General features: G+C 42.5%; 1 protein-coding gene and 1 long non-coding RNA gene across 11 annotated transcripts in view; one reads left to right on the top strand and one right to left on the bottom strand.

Annotated features, from left to right (window-relative positions):
• Positions 1–22315, top strand: part of SPTBN5 (spectrin beta, non-erythrocytic 5) — a 148415-nt gene that overhangs the window by 6756 nt on the left and 119344 nt on the right. For 6 of the 10 annotated variants that reach the window (XM_039536861.1, XM_039536863.1, XM_039536867.1 and 3 more), the window contains 10 exons: positions 4–171; positions 885–1004; positions 4480–4637; positions 6251–6479; positions 10014–10645; positions 11664–11802; positions 12000–12232; positions 12817–12970; positions 14448–14648; positions 17567–17773. In XM_039536861.1, the coding sequence (XP_039392795.1) occupies positions 4–171; positions 885–1004; positions 4480–4637; positions 6251–6479; positions 10014–10645; positions 11664–11802; positions 12000–12232; positions 12817–12970; positions 14448–14648; positions 17567–17773 (2241 nt within the window). Of the gene's footprint in view, positions 1–3; positions 172–884; positions 1005–1675; positions 1801–1869; positions 2068–4479; positions 4638–5990; positions 6120–6250; positions 6480–10013; positions 10646–11663; positions 11803–11999; positions 12233–12816; positions 12971–14447; positions 14649–17566; positions 17774–22315 lie in introns of those variants that run through there. The other 4 variants (XM_039536865.1, XM_039536871.1, XM_039536870.1 and 1 more) reach the window with 4 other exon arrangements.
• LOC120404401 lies at positions 4891–5865 on the bottom strand. The gene is made up of 2 exons (XR_005597974.1): positions 5619–5865; positions 4891–5223 (listed from the first exon to the last, which is right to left on the bottom strand). It is a non-coding gene; the product is annotated as an uncharacterized LOC120404401 (long non-coding RNA).

Below are 22315 nucleotides of genomic sequence, written 5' to 3'. Positions count from 1 at the left end.
CAGGTGAACATTGTGATACAAGACATCTACACGGAGCTGAAGGATGGCATTTACCTCCTGCAACTTCTGGAGCTCCTCTCTGGAGAATCACTGCCTAGACCAAACTGGGGCAAGATGAGGGTACATTTTCTGGAGAACAATAGCAGAGCCATCACGTTCCTCAAATCCAAGGTGAGAAGTGGAAGCTGACACTAGTTGGAACAATTTACAAGCTAACTTTAAAATTAAATTGACAATGGGTTTTGCTTGACTGCTTGTTTGTTTTTTTCCCTATAGTACATAATGAGGTGTTCCATGAAGATGGGAGATTTTTTACTTCGTCCCTTTTCCCCTCTTTACCTCAGGTTCACAAACTGTACTTGGTTTCATAGTAACCTTCTCTCACTAGGAGTTTCCTCCTCAAGAGAGAGAAGAGAGTGGTTCTGCTGCTGTCCCTGCACCTTCATTAGTTTGCTCTTAATTTCTCCATCTTCCATCTACCATGGAACTTTCTGATATCAATGTTCTGACTTGTTTCTAGTTAAAGAGACATCCCTCAAATCATTCTTGTGCCTTTTGTTCATTACAAAACAAAGGTAATGTAGCACACAGGCACAGTGGAATCCAAATAACTGTGTTGACTAACTATATGCAACATGGAAGGCCTAGCTGCTCTGGCAGGGTTCTGGGTTGCTTCTGAAACACAGAAGACAGAGCCAGTAAAGGGCTCACAAACTATTGAAAGGGATACGACCCTATTCCTATATTGTACAGTTTTGCTTGCCGTTTGAATAACAGCCATGAGGGAACATATATTTCTTCACACATCATTTATTACACAAGTTCTCCCTCCAGAGCGGTGGACACAGATTGTTTCATGCTGAAGGGAATTGCTTGTCTATTAGCAGGTGCAAGTAAAGGTGATTGGGCCTGAGAATATTGTAGATGGGGACCGAATCCTAATCCTGGGATTAATCTGGATCATTATCCTCCGGTTCCAGATTTCTTCCATCACACTTGATAAGGTAAAACGAGGTCTTTCTTCTTCTGATTGTCTATAGGTGTTTCATAGATTTCATGGAGATTAAGGCCAGAAGAGACTATTAAAATAATCTGTTCTGACCACTTGGATCACAGAAACCATAAAATTTCACCCAGTGATTCTTGTATCTAGGCCAGTAACATATGGCTGAACTAGGGTGTTCTTTTAAAAAAAAAATCCAATCTAGATTTAAAAACTGCAAGCGATGGAGAATGTACCACATCCCTTGCTTAGCTGGTCCAATGACTAATTACCCTCACTGTGAAAAAATGTACTTATTTCCAGTTTTGCTATTTCTTTTCTGATGTGCAGAAAAGTTTAATGTATCCAAGTCCATTGACATACTGGCCATCTGCCAACTGCATTCATGTGATGTTAGATTCAAACTCATTGTGCATCACCGCTAAAAGCACAGGGCTTGGCTGAGGCAGCTGGAGGAGCAGTGACACTATCTCAGCCAGTACAAGGAATTATATCCACATGGCTACAGTGTTCAGCTAGTGTATGTGTTTACCACTGCCCTCTACTTACTGGCTGACAGCAGATAAAGGAGCTTCATTGTTGACATCACTGGCTAAGTGCACATCAGGACATGCATCATCTGCCCAATGCCTTTAAATTCCAAATCACAGGCCCCCTACTACTCAGTTTTGTAGATTTTAAGTCCGTAAGGGACCATTAGCTCATCTAGTCTGACCTCCTGTATAACACAGGCCATTAATTTTCACCCAAGATGCCAGCAATGCCTGAGGCCCCAGCAATGGCAGGGAATCAATTAGGTAGGATTCTTAGAAGATCCCAGCAGATGAACCACACCCCATTCTACAGAGGAACGGGGGGGGAAGCCAAAATCCTTGTCAATCTGACCTGGGAGAAAATTCCTTCCTGATCCCAGCTCTAGTGATCAGTTGTACCCTGAGCATGTGAGCAAGGCACACCAGAAGAGGATTCTCTGTACCAACTTAGAGCATGGGTCCACACTATCCAGTGTATTTTTTCCAGTCAAAGCCAATCTCTTCAAAAGAAGAATCAAAGAATCATAAAAGGTAGGACTGGAAAGGACCTCAAGACCCTGTGCTGAGGCAGGACCAAGTAAACCTACTGACAGATGTTTGTCCAAACAGTTCTTAAAAACCTCCAGTGATGGTAATTCCACAACCTCCCTTGGAAGCCTATTCCAGAAGGTGAAAACAATTCAGAATATAGTTGTGCACTGAAGAAAAAAATTCCTTCCTGAGCACTGCAGGTGACTGAAGCTCTGAAGCCTGAGATCTGTTTATAATTATTATCTTAATGCAGAGCTGCAAGTGTTATGAGCAGGTTAACAGCACTGCAGGCGGTCTTGTTCTCTCCAGGGATGATAAAATAAGGGAATAAACAGGGAGATTCAGATTCATACTTAAGCTAAAGCAGGATTTCCATTCACTAATAGCAACATGAAACTTATGATTAAGGCTGGGTTTAAAAAAAAAAAGGAATGATTTACCATAGAAAAATTAGAACAAAACAGAAAATGTTTGTTTTTAATTTTAATTTTTTTGCAGAATTTTCATTTTGCAGAATTTTAAAAAGAAAAATCATTTCAATTTGAATTGAATGGAATCAAAACAAAAATTTCTTTTTTCTTTTTTGCCTTTTCTCTCCCTTCTTCCCTTCCTTTTTCCCCTAGGGAAACCAAATGAAAACTGGAAATGTTTTCCTTTGATTCAAATTTAATTTTTTTTTGTTTTGAACTGATTCAGAGCAGCATTTTTGTTTCAAATTGTTTAATTTAAAATGTGGAACATTTCAAATGGTTAAAAACATTTTCATGAAATTTTTGGCATTAATCAAGATGCCATTTTTAATTTAAAACATTTTATTTTACAAACTTTGACCCTCACTACTTTTGAACTATTCAGCAGTTCTGAATTCACCCAATAGAGGTCAATGGTGCATATACACATCAACTTATTCATTGTAATATCAAGGGAAAAGTGAAGAAAGATTGCAACTCAGAGCGAGTTTATGGGGAAACCCCATTCAGCCGTAATTCTAGAAAGATTGAGAGCTTTCTTAGCATTCCATTGTCTCTTCTGCTCACACACAACACTTGAGTCCCTCTTATACTTAGAGAGACTGTACTAATTTCCAGGGTGAAGTAGATATTGGGACTAGAATGCAGGACTGCATCCTTCTTGGATAAATTGCACTGTCAAGTCAGCTAAAGATATGGCTTCACTCATTTCAGCCAACATACTCTCTCTTATACATGTATTACCCAAAAGATTCTTAAAGTACCTTCAATGACAGAGTGGAGACAGGAGACCATACCAGTGGATGACAGTCGTCTTGCTTCAGGGAAAGCAGAATTTACTAAAAATTCCACAGAATGCATCTCCTTTGTTTCATGTGAGGATTTGTCAACAAATTAACTGTTGCTCTTTTCATACAAATGCTCTGCAACCTTAACTTGCACCTTAACAAAGCTGCCCCCACCTCAGCCCCTCCTCTCCTGGCAGTCTGCTCATAACATCATGCCCCCAGAGCCCCTGTCCCCCCACCAGAAGCCTGTTGATTTAGGGGATGCTTAGGAGTAGCTTGCGGGTGGCAAATGACTAAGCTGGGACAAAACACTGATTCCTTTTGGACCTTCCCTACCCAACTTTCCTTCACTGTTTTCTAGCAGTGGAACTCCTCTCTAAGGAAATACTGGAGGTCCATAGGGTGGAGGAGTCAGGGAAGTGTTAGTACACAGGAGCTGTTTCTGAACTCGTCCCTTCTTCCCACCTTTACCACTCTGCTCCTGGCAGCCCTCAGAACCCTACCTGGAGACCTTTCTCCTCCAAGTTCTCATAGCCTCTGCCCTTCTCTTCTCCCATCTAGAGACTTGCTCACCCCACATCCCTATGGCCCCTGAAGCTTGAGACTTATTGGCTCCCACACACACCTCACTCCCCTCTACAAGACTTATGTAGCACATTTGGGGAAAAACATTTTTCCCCTGGTTGCTAGAAACTTTTAAAGTCTCCAGGAATCACTTGATGCATAAGATAAACTCACCAGAGCTGAGATTCCTTAGAGACGTTACCAAATCAAAAGCCAATAACCTTAAACATTAAACTTTAAAGACCTACATTTTGGTGCAGGGCGCCAGATTATGGCTAAAGAGGCAAATAAACTAGGCTTTAAGTCTCTCTTGTTTTCCATTAGCTTGTTACAAAGTGGACAAAGAAGACTTTCTGAACTCTGAACACCTATTTTTAGGGTGCCTAATTTAGGGACCCCTTGTTCACCTCCAACTTGGTAAAAGCATTCGACCTAGCCTACCAATTTTAAGACTGATATGAATTTTCATAGATTTTAGAGGGGGACAAAATAAATTTTATAAAAGTAGCTCGGTTGCAGGAGACTGGGCTGTTATTATGAGGGGAAATTTATTGCCCATCCTGAATTTTCCTACCGTGCTCTCTTCCCAGGAGGAATTTGGAGTCCGTGCTGATGTACTGTCTGCCAATGAAGCCCTGCTGATCTGGTGTCAGCATAAGACTGCTAGTTACTCCAATGTGAGTGTGAAGGACTTCTCCAAAAGCTGGTCTGATGGCCTGGCTTTCAACGCCCTCATTCACGTTCACAGGTAAATAGGTGATGAGGGAAGGCTTCAAGAAGAGTTGACGCCATTGTGTCTAGCTCTAGCATGGCCACTTCCAAAGTCTGAATTCTCTTTGATAGACAAGAAAATGGTTTTGTCTTCCCCTGTGCCCTTACTCACTCAGAACTACCATTTCTTTAAGTGGGTGTTTTGCCTGAATAAGAATGGAAGAATCAGGTTCATGGAGTTTGACTTTCTCTCTTCCTGGAAACAAAAATGACTTTGTTAGCATATACTCTGCATTTAAACTTATTTCTTTATTTTGCTCAGAAAACAAGTAGAATCTGCTAGAAAAGCATTAAATCAGTCACTATCAAACAGTGATATAAAATGACTGATGGCAGATCAAGAGCATGTTTTGTTCCACTGTTGTAAGTGGCTAGTCATTCCTAAGGCTTAGAAGCACATCATCATCTCAGCCAGTTTGTGTCCCCGCAGGATCAAAGTCTCCTCCGAGTGTCTTGAAGAGTGTGATTTTGCTAGCTGTGCCATGCAGAATAATTGTGCTTCTCACTGATCCTGGCTGGCCATTGATAGGAATGAGTAGCTGTGTCTCAAAACTTGGCTCCTCCTGTTCAAAAAATTTGCATTAAGAAAAATACTAGAGAAATATACATTAAATTTGCTTTCTTTCATCTTCACCTTCCTCGCTGGTTTCAATTGCACTTTCTGAAATGTTATTGAAAATGGGGTTTTCTGTGGTCTTCACTAGCACTTAACCCTTTCAGTTCAGTGAGAGCTGTAGGTGGGAGCTGAAGGCAGCAGGCTCTCCCTCTTTCCCTCTCTGGCCCTCTTGAGGGGAGGAGGAGGCAGCAGGGGACAGAAGAAAGAAGGGAGAGATGGGTCTGCCACCTTGGACAGTTCTTCTCATATCAGATACCAGTGCTGCTCCATCTATTGGCAGGAAGACTTAAAACCCCATAACTCCCTAGCCAGGGACTACATTCCCATTTCCGCATTTCCTACCTAGTGACTCTTTGTTTCACCAGCCAGGGACGACAAGAGGCAGGAGGAATGGGGAGTTTTGTGGTGAGCTGAGTTCTGGAGTGGGAATTTTCCTTCTTCTGTTAGGCAAGGGAGGGCTAGTGAGGGGTCTATGCCAAAGCACTACAGGAAAGCAGAGAGCTACTCAATGCTTTAAGGGATTATTGTACCGTGTTCCTCATTCTACTAAAGTTCCTTGTTCAGTGTCAGAAATTTGCTCAGTCGCATCCTTTATATACAAATCTGTGTGTATTTAAACAAAGCCATGACTATACAGGACTTTACAGTGGTCATTGTGACATGCACCATGGCCACATGGATCCTCATGGTGACAGCTGGGATAAAAAACAGATCCTGCTGCACCAAAAGCACAGCATGTGACCTCTAAAGCCAAAGGAATATCTATGTTAACAGCTGCTACTGTACCGCCCATAACAAAGAGAGCAGTGATATGCACCAGATACTACATTGCAGTATATATGTGTACATACAGCGTGTTGTGTAGCTATGTGTGGGAGGTGTAACCCTTCTTGATAGTAACTCATTTCTATTTTGTTGTTTCTAAATCTAACCCTCCTCTCTTGTGTCCTTCGTATGTTCTTCTCCTCATCCAGGCCTGATCTCATCCACTACAGCTCACTGAGGCGTGAGCAGCCCATCAATAACCTGAACAATGCCTTCAGCGTGGCACAGAAGCACCTGGGAATCACTAAGCTGCTGGATGCTGAGGATGTGGCAATGCCTCGTCCAGATGAGAGATCCATCATGACCTATGTGTCGCTCTATTACCATTACTTTTCCAGGCTGAAGCAGGGCCAGACTGTCCAGAAGAGGCTTGCTAAAGTCAGTGCATTGCCACTTTTACAATTGCCTCCTACCTCTATCTCTACTGAGCCCCCTCCCCAGTAGCATAAAGTTAAACCAGTTTGGAAAAAGCTTTTATTCAGATTAACTGCACAGTCATGTTAATTCAAACCATTTGTGCGACCATATCAGAGACTTGATTCTGCAGGGCCTTGCACAGTCAGTCACTTGTAAATGGTACAGCCGGTGTGAGTGAGTGGGTAGACAGTTCTGATTTGGCAATGGTTTAGACCCACTCTGGTGCTAGAACCTGGCTGTTCTAAAGGGATTTATCTATATGGAAATTAGCTTCTTTGTTCGGTCATATTTTGTATTTGATTTTGTATTTGATAACTAAGGTTCTTAGTAAGGAGTCTGTGAAATTATGTTTCAGTAGAAAATTTTCAGTTTAACCATGAAAAACTAAAACCTGAAAAAAGTTGGTTTTCAGTTTAGTTTGTTTTTAACCTCTTTCTCTCCCTTTTCCCCTCTTTTCCAGTGATGAGGGGACAAAAGTAAAAAAGTGAGAAAAAAGGAGGGAAAAAACCCATCAAACAAACAAACAAACAAACAAACAGACTTATATAAATAAGGTTTAGTATTTTCAACAAAACAAAACAAAACAAATTGGTTTCAGTCCTTTATTAAAAAAAATTAAACTACAATTTCTCATGGAAAAGCCACTGGTATTTTTCACTGACTCTGGCCAAAATGCTGTGGTTGTTGCAATGATGACAGCTTTCTTTGGGAATAGCTGCTTTTCTGTCTGTAAAAATTCCCTTCCATTTTTGCTAAAAATATGAAGTGAACCCAAAAAGTATTCACCTTCTTATGTATGTGTGTGAGAGCTGATAAACATCTGATTTTTAAAAGATTGTTGTGCTATGACAGGGACATGTTTGCACAGTAGTAGGGACAAAAATCCAAAGCAGGATTTCCCCTGTTGTGACAAGGTAAAAAGCTTTCGCAATGGAGGGTTTGCACTGTTAGTTAATCTGGGATAAAGACAAGGAGATCCTGTCTTTATCCCAGATATCCCGAGCTCAATATCAACAGCAGCACTGTACTCTGAACAGAGGTGATGGAGGAGAGGAGCACTTGTAGCTTGATTAAGCATTGATTGGGCATGAGTGAGGAGACTGGGCAAAAAGATTAGGCTGGACACCACCTAAGACTCTGGCTTGGAGACATATTTCAGGTTCTTCATTAGACCAGCTTATTTCCTTTCTCATACCACTATATCCCTAACATTACCCAGTCCTGCAATTATAGTCTACAGAGTAGAGGTCACATTTGCAGAGTTTCTTCTGCCTTGAGAGTTGTTTCCTATACGTAAAATGGATTATCATTGGAAATGGGAATCTGTCTCAGAAGTGAGAAAACTTTTTAGGTGTACCCACTGTATCTATCTAGACATTTCTAAAGTCCCTGTCATCATAGGCACTACTTAGATGAATTGTATAAGAACTCAGAGGATCAGATAGGACACATCTTCATATTCTGGAAAACTGTTTTGGGATAAATATTTCTATCTCCATTTTTTAAATGTTCCATTGATTTCCTTTTCGCATTTTCCTGTTTGTGTTTTCTATTTTCATTGTTTATTTTTCTCCTTGCAATTTCCTGCTTTTTGTTTCCCATTTTTCTCTCCCTCTCAGCCCTTTTTCCCCTTCCTCCTTCTTATAGGCCTCTCTGCCTTCTCCATACACACGCACGGGCAAACACACACACACACGAACACACGATAATATCTTCATGTCCTTAGTCCCCTCAGATAGGCAGCTCTGAATTCACTAATAGGATTGGGGAGGGAAGCCTCAATGTGTCAAGACAGCCTGAGAGCTGAGGCTAAGTGAGTGACCAGGATTGCAGAGGGAATCAATCGAGAGAGGTAAATCTCCCTTCCCCCATCCACTCCATGACCATGCACTTATTAGGATCCTTCAGCCAGAACTGGGTGCGATGGCAGAACATACAGAAGGGAGCCCTGATGTCACGGGCTGCTTTTCCTGCACTAAAGGTTAGTGCTGTTTCACTCCTCTACGAGCATTGGGACAGCCACTCTTCTCCAAGTACAATTTCTGATAGGCAAAAGCAGATTAGAATGTGTAGCTCATAGGTCTTTATTCGCTTGCAACACCTTCCTTATTAATTTAAGTGTCTGCAGAGTGAAACAGATGGTGCCGAGTCTCCATAGAGAGCAACAGAGACACAGACTGTCATTCTGTATTGTTTGAACTTTCATACAGCAGGTTTCAGCCAACATTAGCCATGGTATCTCTGGGGCATTTCAGGTTTAGGGGTTACACAGGGCTGTGGGATGAGGAAGAAATATAAGCTGCAAATAAAAGGAATAAAATGTATACATAAAATAGAAAGGGGTTTTTGCCCCTCACCCTGTTTCACTACAGATTAGAGTAAAATCTTTTACTTCAGGAAAACTGAATTCCAATCCAGGCAACATGGCAAGTGAAATAAATGAGTATCGTGGTCTCAGAGTTGCTACTAGTTGACATTTGCCATCCTCACAAAACCACTGCTTATTGTGGTACATTTTTCAGTCTCTGTTCAAGACAAGTTCAGGAGTCAGTGGCAGGAGTGCTGCTAGTCGGGAAAAAGGTGTTTCAGGCTGACCTTGGATAGAAAGTAGAACTGGCTGGGAAGTTTTCAACAAAATGTTGTTTTCATCGGAAAATGTTGATTCATTGAACCTTTTTGTGGAAAAATATATGTTTTGATGAAATTTTCTTTCATGAAGGTTTCTCAGGCCTCACATGGAATTTCACATGGGGGGAAAGCAAGACCCTCTCACCCCCCGAATAGCCAGGGCACTCCCTAGACTGGGAGAGACCCAGGTTCAAAGTCCTCCTCCAAATTAGGCAGAGTAGGAGTTGAACTTGGGTCTCCCACATCTCAGGTGAGGGCCCTTAACCACTGGCCTATTGGTATGCTATGGTACAAATCTCTATTACTCCCTCTCCCTCATTGCTTTTTTTTTTTCTTTTTTCTTTTTTTCCTAAAAAAGTTTTGCAAGGTCTTTGTTTTGTTCCAATGCAGAACAAAAACAAATTCTGAAAACAGAATTCTTATTTTTCAGTCCTAGGAAGAAGCTTACATAGTTTTTGCCTACATAATGCCTACCTCTGACAACTAGCTAGTACCATCTGTAGCTTATATGAGCCTCAAAATTCACTTATTTTTTAAGAGAAAATAAAATTAATATTGGCACATGAAATCACTTTTAATACCTTTGCTTAACATGTTTTTGGGGTGATCATTCTGCTCTTACTGAACCTAGACTGGGAAGGAATCCTCCTTGTCTCAGATATGATAACCGTCTCCATGCTGATATAATAACCTGAGGGACATGGCAGCCTGCAGTGTTAAATAGCACTTTCCTGATACTGATGGCCACACATGAACAGCTCATTTGCATCCCAATTAAACAAAGTTTATGAGCATGCCACATAGTTTTCTTCCTCTTTGCTTCATCACGCTGCTTAAACACCTTATGTTTCCATTTTCGTGTTTCAGATTCTGTTCTTCCTGAAGGAGATTGATGACTTGAAGTTTCAGTATGAGCAGATGATCTCTGAGCTCTTGAAATGGATTAAACAGAAAGTAGTAGAGTTGGACAATCGCCACTTTCCCAACTCCATACAGGACATGTGGATGCTCATGGCCAACTTCAAGACCTTCCGCACGGTAGAGAAGCCCCCCAAATACCAAGAGAGAGGCATGATTGAAGCTCACTTTTTCCACATCAGAACCAAGCAAAGAGCCAACAATCAACGGCCATATCTGCCCCCTGAAGGCAGGACACTGCAAGATGTGGAAAAGCACTGGGTCATCTTGGAGAAAGCGGAGCACAGCCGGGGAGAAGCGCTGCAGCGGGAGATGCAGAGGCTGGAGAGAGTGGAACAGTTGGCCCAGAGGTTCCTGAAGAAAGCAGCCCTGCGTGAGTCCTACTTGGAGGACATGAGGAAGGTGCTCAAGAAGCAGGACTTCCAGCCAGAGAGTGTAGACAAGGTGGAGGCTGCCACTAAGAAGCTGGAGGCTATTGTGGCAGATGTACTGCCCAGGGAGCAGCGCTTCAGAGCACTGGCTGACATGGCGTCTGTTATAACCCGAGAGAACTACCATCGCAAGATCCAGATCGTAAAGAAGTGAGTCATGCTAGTGGAAATGGGCAGTCATGGAGACTAAACAAGTTATGATATTAAGTGGATGTGGAAGAGGAGGGGATAGTTCAACAGCTCTATTCCACATGAGTAGAGGTGGTCAGATACCCCCTCCTCCTCCCACCCCCAAAAATGTAAATGAAAAGGCAAAATGTTTCATTTTCATTAAAATTTTAACTTTTTGTTGAAAAAAGAACCTCAAAAACTGGGGAACAAAAATTGGCTGATAAAAATACAAACATTTTGAGGAAAGCTGACACTTAATGTGAAATGTTTGTTTTGTTGAAAACCCAGTCTTCCATCAAAAGAAAGTTTCAGTAGAATATTTTCAGCCAACCCATCACATATCTCTTTTAGTGTGTGGTTTGAGAGGTTCAGATAGATAGCCACAAATCTTCTGATGCCCCTCTAGTTCCCAAATTGGGCTATAAATCTTGTGAGATCAGTACTTCTAAGATGATCAGTAATTCCTGGTTTGGGACTTCATGGAAATACCCCAAGAATAACCTTTTCAGTGGTATTTCAGTACTTATCTTTTCTAGACTCAACCAAAGCCAGAAGCATGTGTGAAAATAATAAAATACTTAACCAAACTCCACAGAAGTTTTGGTTTTGATTTGAGGTACGGTTTGAATTAATTTTTATCTAATCTGAGTCATTTAAGGGACCATTCCTTTTTTCTTACCTATTTATTGTCACAGGCTAAAAGGACATGGGACATCAGATATGAGAATCCATACACAATAGTCCCTCAAACAAGATTAATGATGATTTATGTATTAACCAGGACCATATTCATTGAGAGGATTTAGTGTGCTGAGCCATGAGACCAGTGTATGCTTCATTAGATGACACATACACTGTATCTGACTTTAGAAACCCTAGGTTTCATTTAACTCCTCTAAAATTGTAAGCCCCATGTGTCAACAGGGTCTTTCCCCATGCTGTCCAAAGCATCAGATCCTTGTGAATGAGTCAGTCCTGTCTCCTCCCTTCTTTACAGGCAAGAGGACATTTCCCAACAGTGGCAGGATCTACTGGAGCAGCTCCAGAGACAGAAATGCTCTCTGGGAGCAATGCAGGAAACTCTGGGCCTTCTGAGGGACATTGATACCATTACAGAGGAACTCAAAAGACTGCAGGTACCAACCCCTCTCCATCAGCATGTGAGCTGTGCACACAATTTGCACCACTACCAATATAAGTTGCACCACTACCAATATAAATTGCAGCAGACACTGTATTCCAGTGACAGTTAGATCCCTAGATGGCATTGTCTGCACACACATAGGAGAAGATGAGGTCATAGTGCTGATAATTTCTCACTTTTGGTTTTCAGGCACTAGTGATATCTCAGGATTATGGGAAGCAGCTCTTGGAGGTAGTAGATTTGTTGCAGAAGCACAATTTGGTTGACTTCCAGATCACTTCCTATGATGATAGGGTGAGGTACATCACCCAGAGGACAGCAGAAGCCACCAAGGGCAAAGCAGTCAAGTCAGATGTGCTTCATGCCAAAGCTCGGATGCTCCATCAGCTGTACCAAAACCTTGTGGCTCTCAGCAAATCCCGGTAAGGCTCTCTTAATGGTCCAGCTCTTTCTGATTAGACTGGTGGGTCCTTTTAAAACAGAGATAATGGGAGGTCCAGAATCTAGAATTTCTCATTTCTCCACATATAAAGATATAACAGATCCAGCAGAGGAGGAGATAATCTCAGAGGGAGCTGATAGAACCATAGTTCTCCCTGCGCTGGCTTTGTTGTTCAGGCTTCAAAACTGAAACTAACACAAAAGTGAGGCTTTGCATTGGGTGGGGGGAGAGCTCAAATATTTAAATATTCACATTGACCTTAAGGCTCATCAGCTATCAGGGACTGAGAGGGAACTTCAGTGCCAAAGTTCATTCCTAGTTGCTTCTATATGATCTGGATCTACTATGGCTGATTCTCCATCTCCTGGGTTGAGAGGGGAATTTCCTTTTGGCTTCCCCATGTTGCTCCATCCATAACTCAACCATGACTCTGAATTCCCATGGTACCTCCATCTCTGAATTTTCTGCAGTGCTGAAGCCTTTTAATTAATCTATTCTCTGTTTCTACATTGTACCTGAAATCCTAGCACTGACTAAGCTATATTGCTTGTTGCCCTATGTTAGACAATCCCAGCTACAGGAGGCGTTGAAGCTTTTTGAGTTTTTCCATGACTGTCAGGAAGAAGAGTCATGGATCTCTGAGAAATGGCAGCTAGTGAGGACAGCAATATTAGGACGAGATCTCAGTCAGATTACTGCCTCCATTCAGAAGCACAAGGTACAGTATTTTGTTGACTGGTGTCTGTTCTCTATATTGAATCTAGTCTTTCATAATTTATCTAAACCAATTGTAAGAGCATTTATGCCTCAAATTAAGGGTTTGGCTGGCTTTTGGAACCTGAGAAATCATGCAGCTTAGAGATCCCTCCCAATGAGGGATAGTCCTATGTTTAATATGGGATTGTGGATGTGCAGAACAAGCAGAGTGAAGCTCAGTGTGCTATCCATTAGGCTGCTTTGATGGATGGGAGAAGGAGATGGTTCTTGTCCACTCACCCTTCCCAAATGTGGTACACGGGGAGAATAAGTAGAGTAGTGTGGAAGAAAACAATGTTTTTATTTTGAGTTTGAAGCAACAAGCCAGAGGCAGCTTTATTATGAGCAATTGCAATATGCATGGGAAAGTATACATGGGCAGGGTTTCCCTTCCCTAGGCAGGTCTCCACTAGATAAACAATTAGGGCAAGCTTTTATACCTTTTGTTATATACAATAATGAGCAACAGCTGCATTTTGTTATATGTATTTTTTCCTGATATTTCACTTTTTTTTATTAATTTCTGCCACAGTCTACATTCCATTCTTATTTAACACAAGGTCAAAACAGTATCTCTTACAGTCTGTTCCCACTCACTTTCCAATTGCCTAGGCCCTGTCTTCAAGTCTCACGTTATTAGAGTCAGTGTCAGCCTAACTTTGTTAGCCTGACTCTTGCTCTGTTCCTAGAGACTAAGATATCTATGTTCAAATTCTCTTTATCCCTTTCTCCACTTCCACAGTAGACATGCCATAAATGAAGGGGAAGGGATTGAGCTGTGGTAAAGAAAAGAGGGATGGGAAACTCTAGAATAACATTGCTGGGGCCTCCCAGAAATTTACTGCCAGCTCTCCCTATGAACTGGACACAGGTTGGGGACAAAAGCTTAGTTTCATGAAGTTCCATCTTGTTGATGAAGAGAAATCACTGTGGCAAACAGACCTGAAGACTTGAAAAGACAGTGACAGAATTTAAACAGTAATTTCCTACATGCGGCTCTTTATAATTAGGACGTCAACAGTAAAGGCATGAGAGCAGGGCTATGAACCATAAGATCTCTAGAGACGTGTGTGAGAGAGGGTGTGTGTGTGTTGGGAGTGGAAGACATAAGGCCTACTCAATGGATGACAAACATCTCCCCCAGAGACCATCATATATAATATGCTGCTGGAATGGGGAAGGGAAGTATCTCAATGACTATCATTAGTACAATAGTTGGGTGAGTGAAAAAAGGGTATTAGGGCTCAAAGGACAGTGTTATCTATGGAGAAAGGGGCAGTGTCAGAATGGAGGGAAAACAGAATCGTTACACATGTTAGTTTTATCGTAGCTGACAGAAGAGTTTGGCAATGGGAAAAAGTCACCGTTCTCCTGGGACAGGCCAGTTCCTTGGGCCTGTAAGTCTCCACTACTCATTATCATGTCACTTTATTTGGCAGGCTCTAGAAGTCGAGTGCAACTCCCACAAGGCAATTTGTTCCAATATAGTGAGGAAGGGCTGGGAGCTAAGTCAAAGGAACCACTCACACCAGAGGGATATCCAGATGCAGACAGACAGCCTCCAGAAACTGTGGCAACAGCTCCAAGACGAGGTGGCCAATCATAAAATCCGTCTGCAGGCAGCTGCTTTAATCAAACAGGTAAACAAGGCTGCAGGTTTTGCATTTTGTAACAGAAAGAACATGAACTCATTCCATTTCTGCTTGGGTCACCAGATTGGGGTTTATGTAAGGAACATAAGAAGGGTGTGGAAGCAGTAAGCTTTGCTGGGATGAAACAATATAGCTTTCAACTCACATGATATTAATCAAATTTTTTTTTTATCAGAGTGCTGTGTCTCTCCCTTTGTGTATCTCACAAGTCATTCTGGTCTTCTGCAGGCAGACACCAGCTGTGTATCATAACTGCTGACTTCTGTTTTCATTTGGTTACTGTAAAATCTGCCCCAAACATTATATTCCAGATTCTGCTTTCCTTGTTCTTTAGCGTAATAATTGATACATATAGACTTTGTGGCTGCCAGTTATTCTGCATGTGTGGAGCACTGGGAGGGAAACTTTGACCTTCTACTCTGAAAATTCAGGCTCCTACCATTTGAGATCAGACTCATCTCTTCTGCAAGCCAGCCAATAGAGGGCAGTGGTACGTAGCTAGTCGAGAACATATATATTGACCTTCATTCTCAGTTAGAAATACTAGAGTTAAATAACTGGGGGGAAAAACTGGTGTGTAAATCAGCTTCCTAGTGGGTGAAACCAGGGTGACTGTCTGACACTCTTTTTCTGTAGAAAATAGCAGGATCAGTCACAGTTCAGAACTCATAGATTCCCCCATTCTATCCGTGAAATGCCCTGACAAAGAGCCAAGCCACCAGGCCATCCAGGCTGCTGATAATGGTTAAGTAGGAGGGTCTTTTTGCCTGTGTGGCTCCCAGAAAGCTTTCTTTCTGACTGGCTGTGGGTCTGCTCCCATCAATGATAGGGCGAGAATTCTTCTGTTTTACAAAAATTCTCCGAGAGACAAATTTTATGGTGCATTAGAATTTTGCCTGCTGTATTTGTTTTTGATTCAGCATTGCTGTAACCACTCTGCTCTACCTGGCATAATGCCATCTGGGATAGTTACATTGCTAACTTCACTGAATAGTTGTACCTTCAGTGCCATACTGTTGCTCAGCAAGGATGTGCTGGATACACAACATGTGAGAAATTCATTGTGAACATCATGCAATGGATGAAAGTCCCTCCTGAGGAGCCTCAACTGAATGAAGTATGGGGGGATTTTTCAAAGGCACAGTGACAGTTAGGTACCAAACTCCAATGGGAGGAATAGGTCTAGCTGCCATTTGTGCCTTTGAAAATCTGTCCCGTAAAAAAGAAATATCAGGCCACAAAGCTTGGATCCTGATTGGAGTTTCCCCAAAGTATGAAGAGTGATTAGTGTTGTTAGATGTTCGTTTGGCTGCGTGTGTGTGTTCTCTGTGTGCTGTCCCAGCTCTGCACAGATAGTTGACACAGCAGATCTCGATCAAACTGCCCAATAACCACAAACTCGGTTCGTAGCAATGGCACTTGGGGAGGTTTATTGGCAACGAGGCATGGTGCTAATGTCCTGGCTCAATGGTTACAGGTACACTAACACATTGTATGCCCATTGCAATGGACTAGCTCAGTTAATAGTGGGACTTTCCATTATCCCCAAGGCCAGCCAAAGACACTCCCTCTGCGATACATCTTTATACACCAATATAAACATGTTATGTATAGCCCCTCTGATGTGGCTAGGTGCCTCCCTCTGCCATATCTAGGTGACACCTATTACTTTGTACATGTTGGTTCAGTCAAAACATCTCTATTCATCATGCTGTCATCCTGACCTTATCTTTAGGATCGGTCAGCGTGTGCCTGTTATCTCTGGGGAATGAGTTGGTTTCAAAGTGTTCTGGTACTACCCTTCTGAAATGTGTTTGCATAAGTGCTTTGTGCCTAGCATTTCTTAGGAATGTGTGTTTCTGCAATATCAGCCCTGGTCTTACCAAATTCTGTGAGCAGGCCTGTCTCTTGCTCACAACCTGGCTTTGCTTTATATCAGCAAAGATTTAACCATTACTTTAGTTCAGGCCTCAGGCTTCATACCAGGCCTCTGATACAAGGGCTTATGTCTCAGGCCCTCTTCCTACTACAATTAGAACTGGAACTTTGGTTTAGTCCCATCTCTGATTTAAATACACAAATGCACACATTCAAAAAGCCACTATAAAATAATCATTTACTAATCACGCTATAGTATCTCAGATTACCCAGTAATAATGTTTTCCCTGTCCTTTTCATTCCCTGCCATATTCACACAGAAGCTTGAACATTTCCTTCCTTAACAGATTTTGTTCTTTTTGGTTTGATAAATACTGAATTATTTCCTGTTTCTAGCAGTTTTAACACTATTCTCGCTTAGTCTCTCCCCCAGCTTTTGACGGGGGGGGGGGAGTTTAAATTATTTTTATAATTTAATGTCTTTTTACAATTACAGCCGTATAAGATTGCACCCAAACTTTTCCCATGAATTGCAATTTGTGAAGGCTGCTTTCTATTACACAAACTTACTCTGTATCCTCAAGATCTATCTTTAACTTTTGTGGAAAAACATCTGCTGAAATTGGAGGCCATCCCTACAGTCTGAAAGTATGCTGTGTATTATGGATTCTGTTAAGTGACAAAGTCTGACTACTTTCTAGTAACAAAATCTGACTAGTGAGTGATTGACTTGGAAACTGGCTAATAAGATTTATGGAGGAAATATTTGGGACTAATTTATTTAATTGTGATTCTGTGAACCATATTGGTGCTAAGTGTGATGCTGAAATATAACTGGGGTTTCTAAAGAAAGAGCTACCTGATGTGTAATGGTCCTGCTTATATGACCTGTGTATGTGTTATGATTAGCTTCACAGTTATCTGATGCAATTACTGCCCTGTTGACCATTTGCCAGAGGATGGACTGTTGGATCTGTATCTCTTAGGGCTGTTTGATTAAACATTCTCCCAACCTGTGTTCCCTTCAGTACTTTGCTGACATTGATGAAGCAGACTCATGGCTACGGGAGCGGCAGCCCCTCCTGGCCAGTAAGGATTATGGGAAGGATGAGTCCAGCGCAGAAGCCTTGCTACACCGCCACTTGCGACTGGAGAAGGACATCACAGGCTACTGCCTGGAGATAAGGCGCCTGGAAGAACAAGCTCGTACTGTAGCAAAGCAGGCTCCATCTGCGGTATGTGGATATGAGGCTGTGCCCCTCTACTTCCCTTTGTTTTTATTTATTAGAGCTGGTTAGAAATGTTGGTGAAATTGAAACATTTTGTGAAAATGTGTCAATGTTGACAAAACTTCCCTGAAAAAAAGCATGTAGATAAGGTCAAGATGCTTCAATCTTTTTGGAATGGAATGTTTTGATTTTCCAGATCAAAATGAGTTTTCATTCCGAACTGGAATGAAAACTAAGTTTTTTTAAATGTTGGAATTCCCTGCCAAAAAGAAGAGTCTAGATTCAATCCGTTCTCTTAATTATACATGAGTCAGAGCCCAGTCCTCTGGCTGTCACTGATGGAATCCTAGAAATGCAGTTTTTGGCACCAAGACTGGCTCATCCACATCACACCTCTTTCCTAGCTCTCACAAATCTCCTACTCCTCCCCACCTTATTATTTACTTCCTACTGAATCCAACTCTCCTTCCAAATGGCCATTATACACCAACCACTGCCTCCCTTCCTTCTTTTCCCTGGACTCCAACATTTCACTTACTTTAATCCTCTCACCTGAGGCTTCTGTAATCATCCTGGGTGAATTCAGTTTTCATGTTTGATTCCTCTGCTTCTTGATTTGTCTTGTTAAACTCATTTGCTCTTCAGCTGTGGTCTGAATCCCACATTCACTATTTTGGCCATAATCTTGATGGTTACTTTTCAGGTTTCTTTATCTCTGAACACTCTCCCTATGACAATGAGCTATGCAAGATAAGCAACTGTTGCAACTGCAATTAGTACTAAGAGCTGGGAACACCATTTTGTGACCCTCCCTTTTCGTTCCTGAATTATTTGTTAGTAGAGGGAGCATGTAAGTTCAGAAGCCCACAGATGTTGATCAGTGAAGGCAAATACAGTCATGCTGATTTATTTTTTTAACAGTTGATTGTTTGCTGGTTCAATAATGTAAGGACCATAAAAGTGAACCTCTAGTGCTTGGCTGCACTTGGTGCTCCCATTCAAGTTCTGAAAACATTTATTTTTAATCAATATAGTTATCTGGCCCCTAAATTAATTATTACATTATTGACAGGGAATTGTAGCCCTAAATATGCAAATCCCTTGATTAAATTTAGGAATGTAATTTGTGTCCTGACACTTTTGAAATTCACTTGTACTCTTAAGTAGGTGGTTTGCCCCTTGGGTCTGCCCACTTTGTTCTCTCATTTAGGTGCTCAGTAATATTTGCATCTGCAAGTGTCTAGCTATTGAAAATACACTGACAGGTTGTTAGGGCCCGGGCTGGGCCTCCCCACTGCTAGAGCAGGACAGCCTGGTGTTAATTGACTGAAAGTCCTGCCTGTGGGTGTTTTCTGCCATTTTCAATTACCCTCATTGCACTCGCTGAATGGAAGCTGCACTACGAAAGCTCCAGCTAGGAAAAGGGCCTGCTGCCTTATATGCTGCCCAGTTCCAGTGACTTGTGGCTGATGTTGAGTGGAATGTGGCGGCCCAACTGCACCTGTTACAGTGTGAACTTAGTGAGGAGGTAAAGGATGAGCTAGTCCGCACTGAGACCCCAACAGCGTGAGTGCTTTTATTGACCTCTCTCTCCGTGTCAACAAGCAGCTGCATAAGCGAAAGGAAAAAAGGAGGTGAACCATGGTGCCTCCTCACCCAGACACGGGGCTGAACGCTCCAGTGCCTACCCATGAAGTAATGCAGGTTGGTCTGGTCTGCAAAGCTTGACCCTGGAAGAAAAGGAATGGCGACTGCACAATAACTTATGCTTTTATTGCAGAGCACCATCACATGCTCTTACCTTTTGCCAGTTGCGGACCTCAACCAGCAAGGAATCAAGAAATCAATCTTGGACATGCAGTTCCTGCCCACATTTCCAAGTACAGATACTGTTATGTACAATGGATGGGGCCAAACTAGTTTCCCCCCCAGTGGCCCTGATTGGTACAGGAGCTCTGATAATTCAATAGATGCTGAAACCACTCTAACCCTACAAATACTCCTCTGTTTAACGCCTAGGTCAGTTCTCATACAAATGATAGATTTGACACAGGAAACAGTACCCCTAGAGGCTGTACTCCAGGGATATGGGGATGTACTAAATTTAATGTGATTCATTTTCCACACTTCCTCTGATTCTCAACATTACCCACCTGGACCAGCCCAACCCTTCTATACTCTGGTGAAAGAAAAGGATCAGTTTCCCTCTGAACAGTGCTGAAGGGTGAGCCCCAAACCTCTGGTCCCAGGCTCCTGCAGATGACCAGAAGTGATGGCACCTGTGGGAGAACCACAGACGATGGTGACCGAAGGAACCATTCCTAAGCCTGAGTTCCCATCTCACTGATAAGTATTAGGATTCTGTGGATGTTTTTGAAAAGAAAAATGTGGACATGCTACCTTCACGTTGACACTACAGCTCCCCATAGACCTGCAGCCCGGGGCAAGGGCCTCTTATGGATGGATCTATGCAATGTCAGAGCCAGAGCTGGCAGCTCTTCATGTGCCCATCGAGTAAAAGCCCAAAGGCTCAATCCGACACTCCACCTCCCCAGTGGGGGCTCTGGGCCTTTTCATTAAGCAAAAGGATGGAACGCTACACCTGTGTGTCACTAACATGCCCTAAACCAAGTGACAGTCCAAAACTGGTATCCTGAGCTCCTAACCTAGGAACTAGGTAGTGTGTGATCTACCAAAATTTTCACCAAACTGGACCTCAGTGGAGTGGTGGGGACTTACAACCTAATGCACATTCGGGCAGGAGATTAATGGAAGACTGTCTTTTGAACCCACTATGGGCATTTTGAATATTTAGTAATGCCATTCCGTCTGACCAAAGCTCCCACGACCTTTCAACACTTTGTGAACAGCATATTTAGAGACATCCTGGACCAGAATGTAGTCATCTATCTTGATGACCTATGTCTGTTTTCAGAGAACCCTGAGCAGCATTGTTACCATGTTCGTTCCATCCTGGAAAGACTACAGAAGCAGAGCCTGTATGTGAAAATGGAAAATGTACCTTTTGACCCCACTGAACAGAATGATGAAATATTAGATAAAGAACTGCTCACAATTAAATCAGCCTTCAAAGAGTGGTGCCATAACCTTGAGGGAGCTCAACAACCAGTTCAAGTCTCTTCTGACCATAAGAACCTTGAATATCTGTGTAAGCTTGAGCCTTGAACCAAAGACATCTCAGGAGGCTATTATTCTTCTCTTGGTTCAATCTCAATATCACCTGGGAATCAGGAATGGGAAAGTCAATGCCTTACCCTGAAAGGCCTAATAAATACCATGAAGGTAAAGAGTCTAGCCAAAAACCGCCCTCTCTCCTTAAACCTCACAACTTCCTTAGTGCCGCACTGCCGCCATACACCAAAACCTGATTCATCTAATCTGATCCACTTCGCAAGGTGATCTGTTAGCTCAGAAGGTGATGAAACAACCTGAGCAAATGAGAGCCAGAACCAAAATGCAATGTTCCACACAGGATGGGATCACATATCCTGATGGGTGCATATCCATCCCACCAGGGTGCCCCTGGTTGGAAGTGCTTCATCTCTGCCATGACAATCAATAGTGGGCCATTTTGGCCACCTTAAGACTTCCCCGTTTCTTCCAGTAGCCCCCAGGACTATGTTGACTCTTGTGACCTTGTGCATGCACCAAGACACCTCATTCTGAGCACCTTGGCACTTTAGTACCCTTGGAGATCCCACCTAGACCCTGGGCCTCAATCACCCTAGATTTCATAGCAGTCTTCCCAGACTCTGATGGCCACACAGTAGTCTTGACTCTTGTTGACCAAAATGGCCCACTTCATTCCCTGTGACTGCCTGCCCTCTGCCAAAAGAACCGCTCAATTCCTAGTGATGCATGTTATCCTTTTTCATGGACTTCTGGATCATATCACCTCAGACCAAGGCTCACAGTTTGTCTCATACTTTTGGTGTGAAACACTCCAATTACTGGACATTTGCACTTTTATTTCCTCCGCTTACTGCCCCCAGACAGATGGGCAGACAGAGAGGGTGAACCAAGTACTACATCAATACATAAGGTGCTCTGTTAACTACCATCAAGATTCTTCCTGCCTTATGACAAGTTGTCATACAACAATATTGACCATGCCTCCATGGGGCAGAGTCTCTTTTTTGCAAATTACAGGTTTCATGCTCGCTTCCACCTTGTCTTGCTAGCAACCTCCCAGAACCCAGCAGCCTCCAACTGGATTCTGTGAATTCATCATATTCTGGAAGACCTTAAGGACCACTTCCATGATGCGAAAAAGCACTACAGTGAGTAGGCAGACCATCAGTACCAGGAAAACCCAGCTCTCATGGTGTGCCAAAAGGTCTGGCTTGCAGCTAAACACCTTTGTACAAACAGGCCATCCCACAAGCTAAACCACTAGTACCTTGGACCAGTCTGGGTTTTGTCAGTATTCAAATTGCAGCTCTCTCACTCCCTTAAGATACATCCCATTTTCCATGTTTCCCTCCTGAAGCATTACACACAGAACCCTGTTCCCAACCAGTCTCCCCA

The sequence above is a fragment of the Mauremys reevesii genome, linkage group 4 (genome assembly GCF_016161935.1).
Source record: "Mauremys reevesii isolate NIE-2019 linkage group 4, ASM1616193v1, whole genome shotgun sequence".
NCBI lineage: Eukaryota > Metazoa > Chordata > Testudines > Geoemydidae > Mauremys > Mauremys reevesii.
The sequence above is the reverse complement of the archived record's forward strand: the minus strand, read 5'-3'. Positions and strand labels throughout refer to the sequence as shown.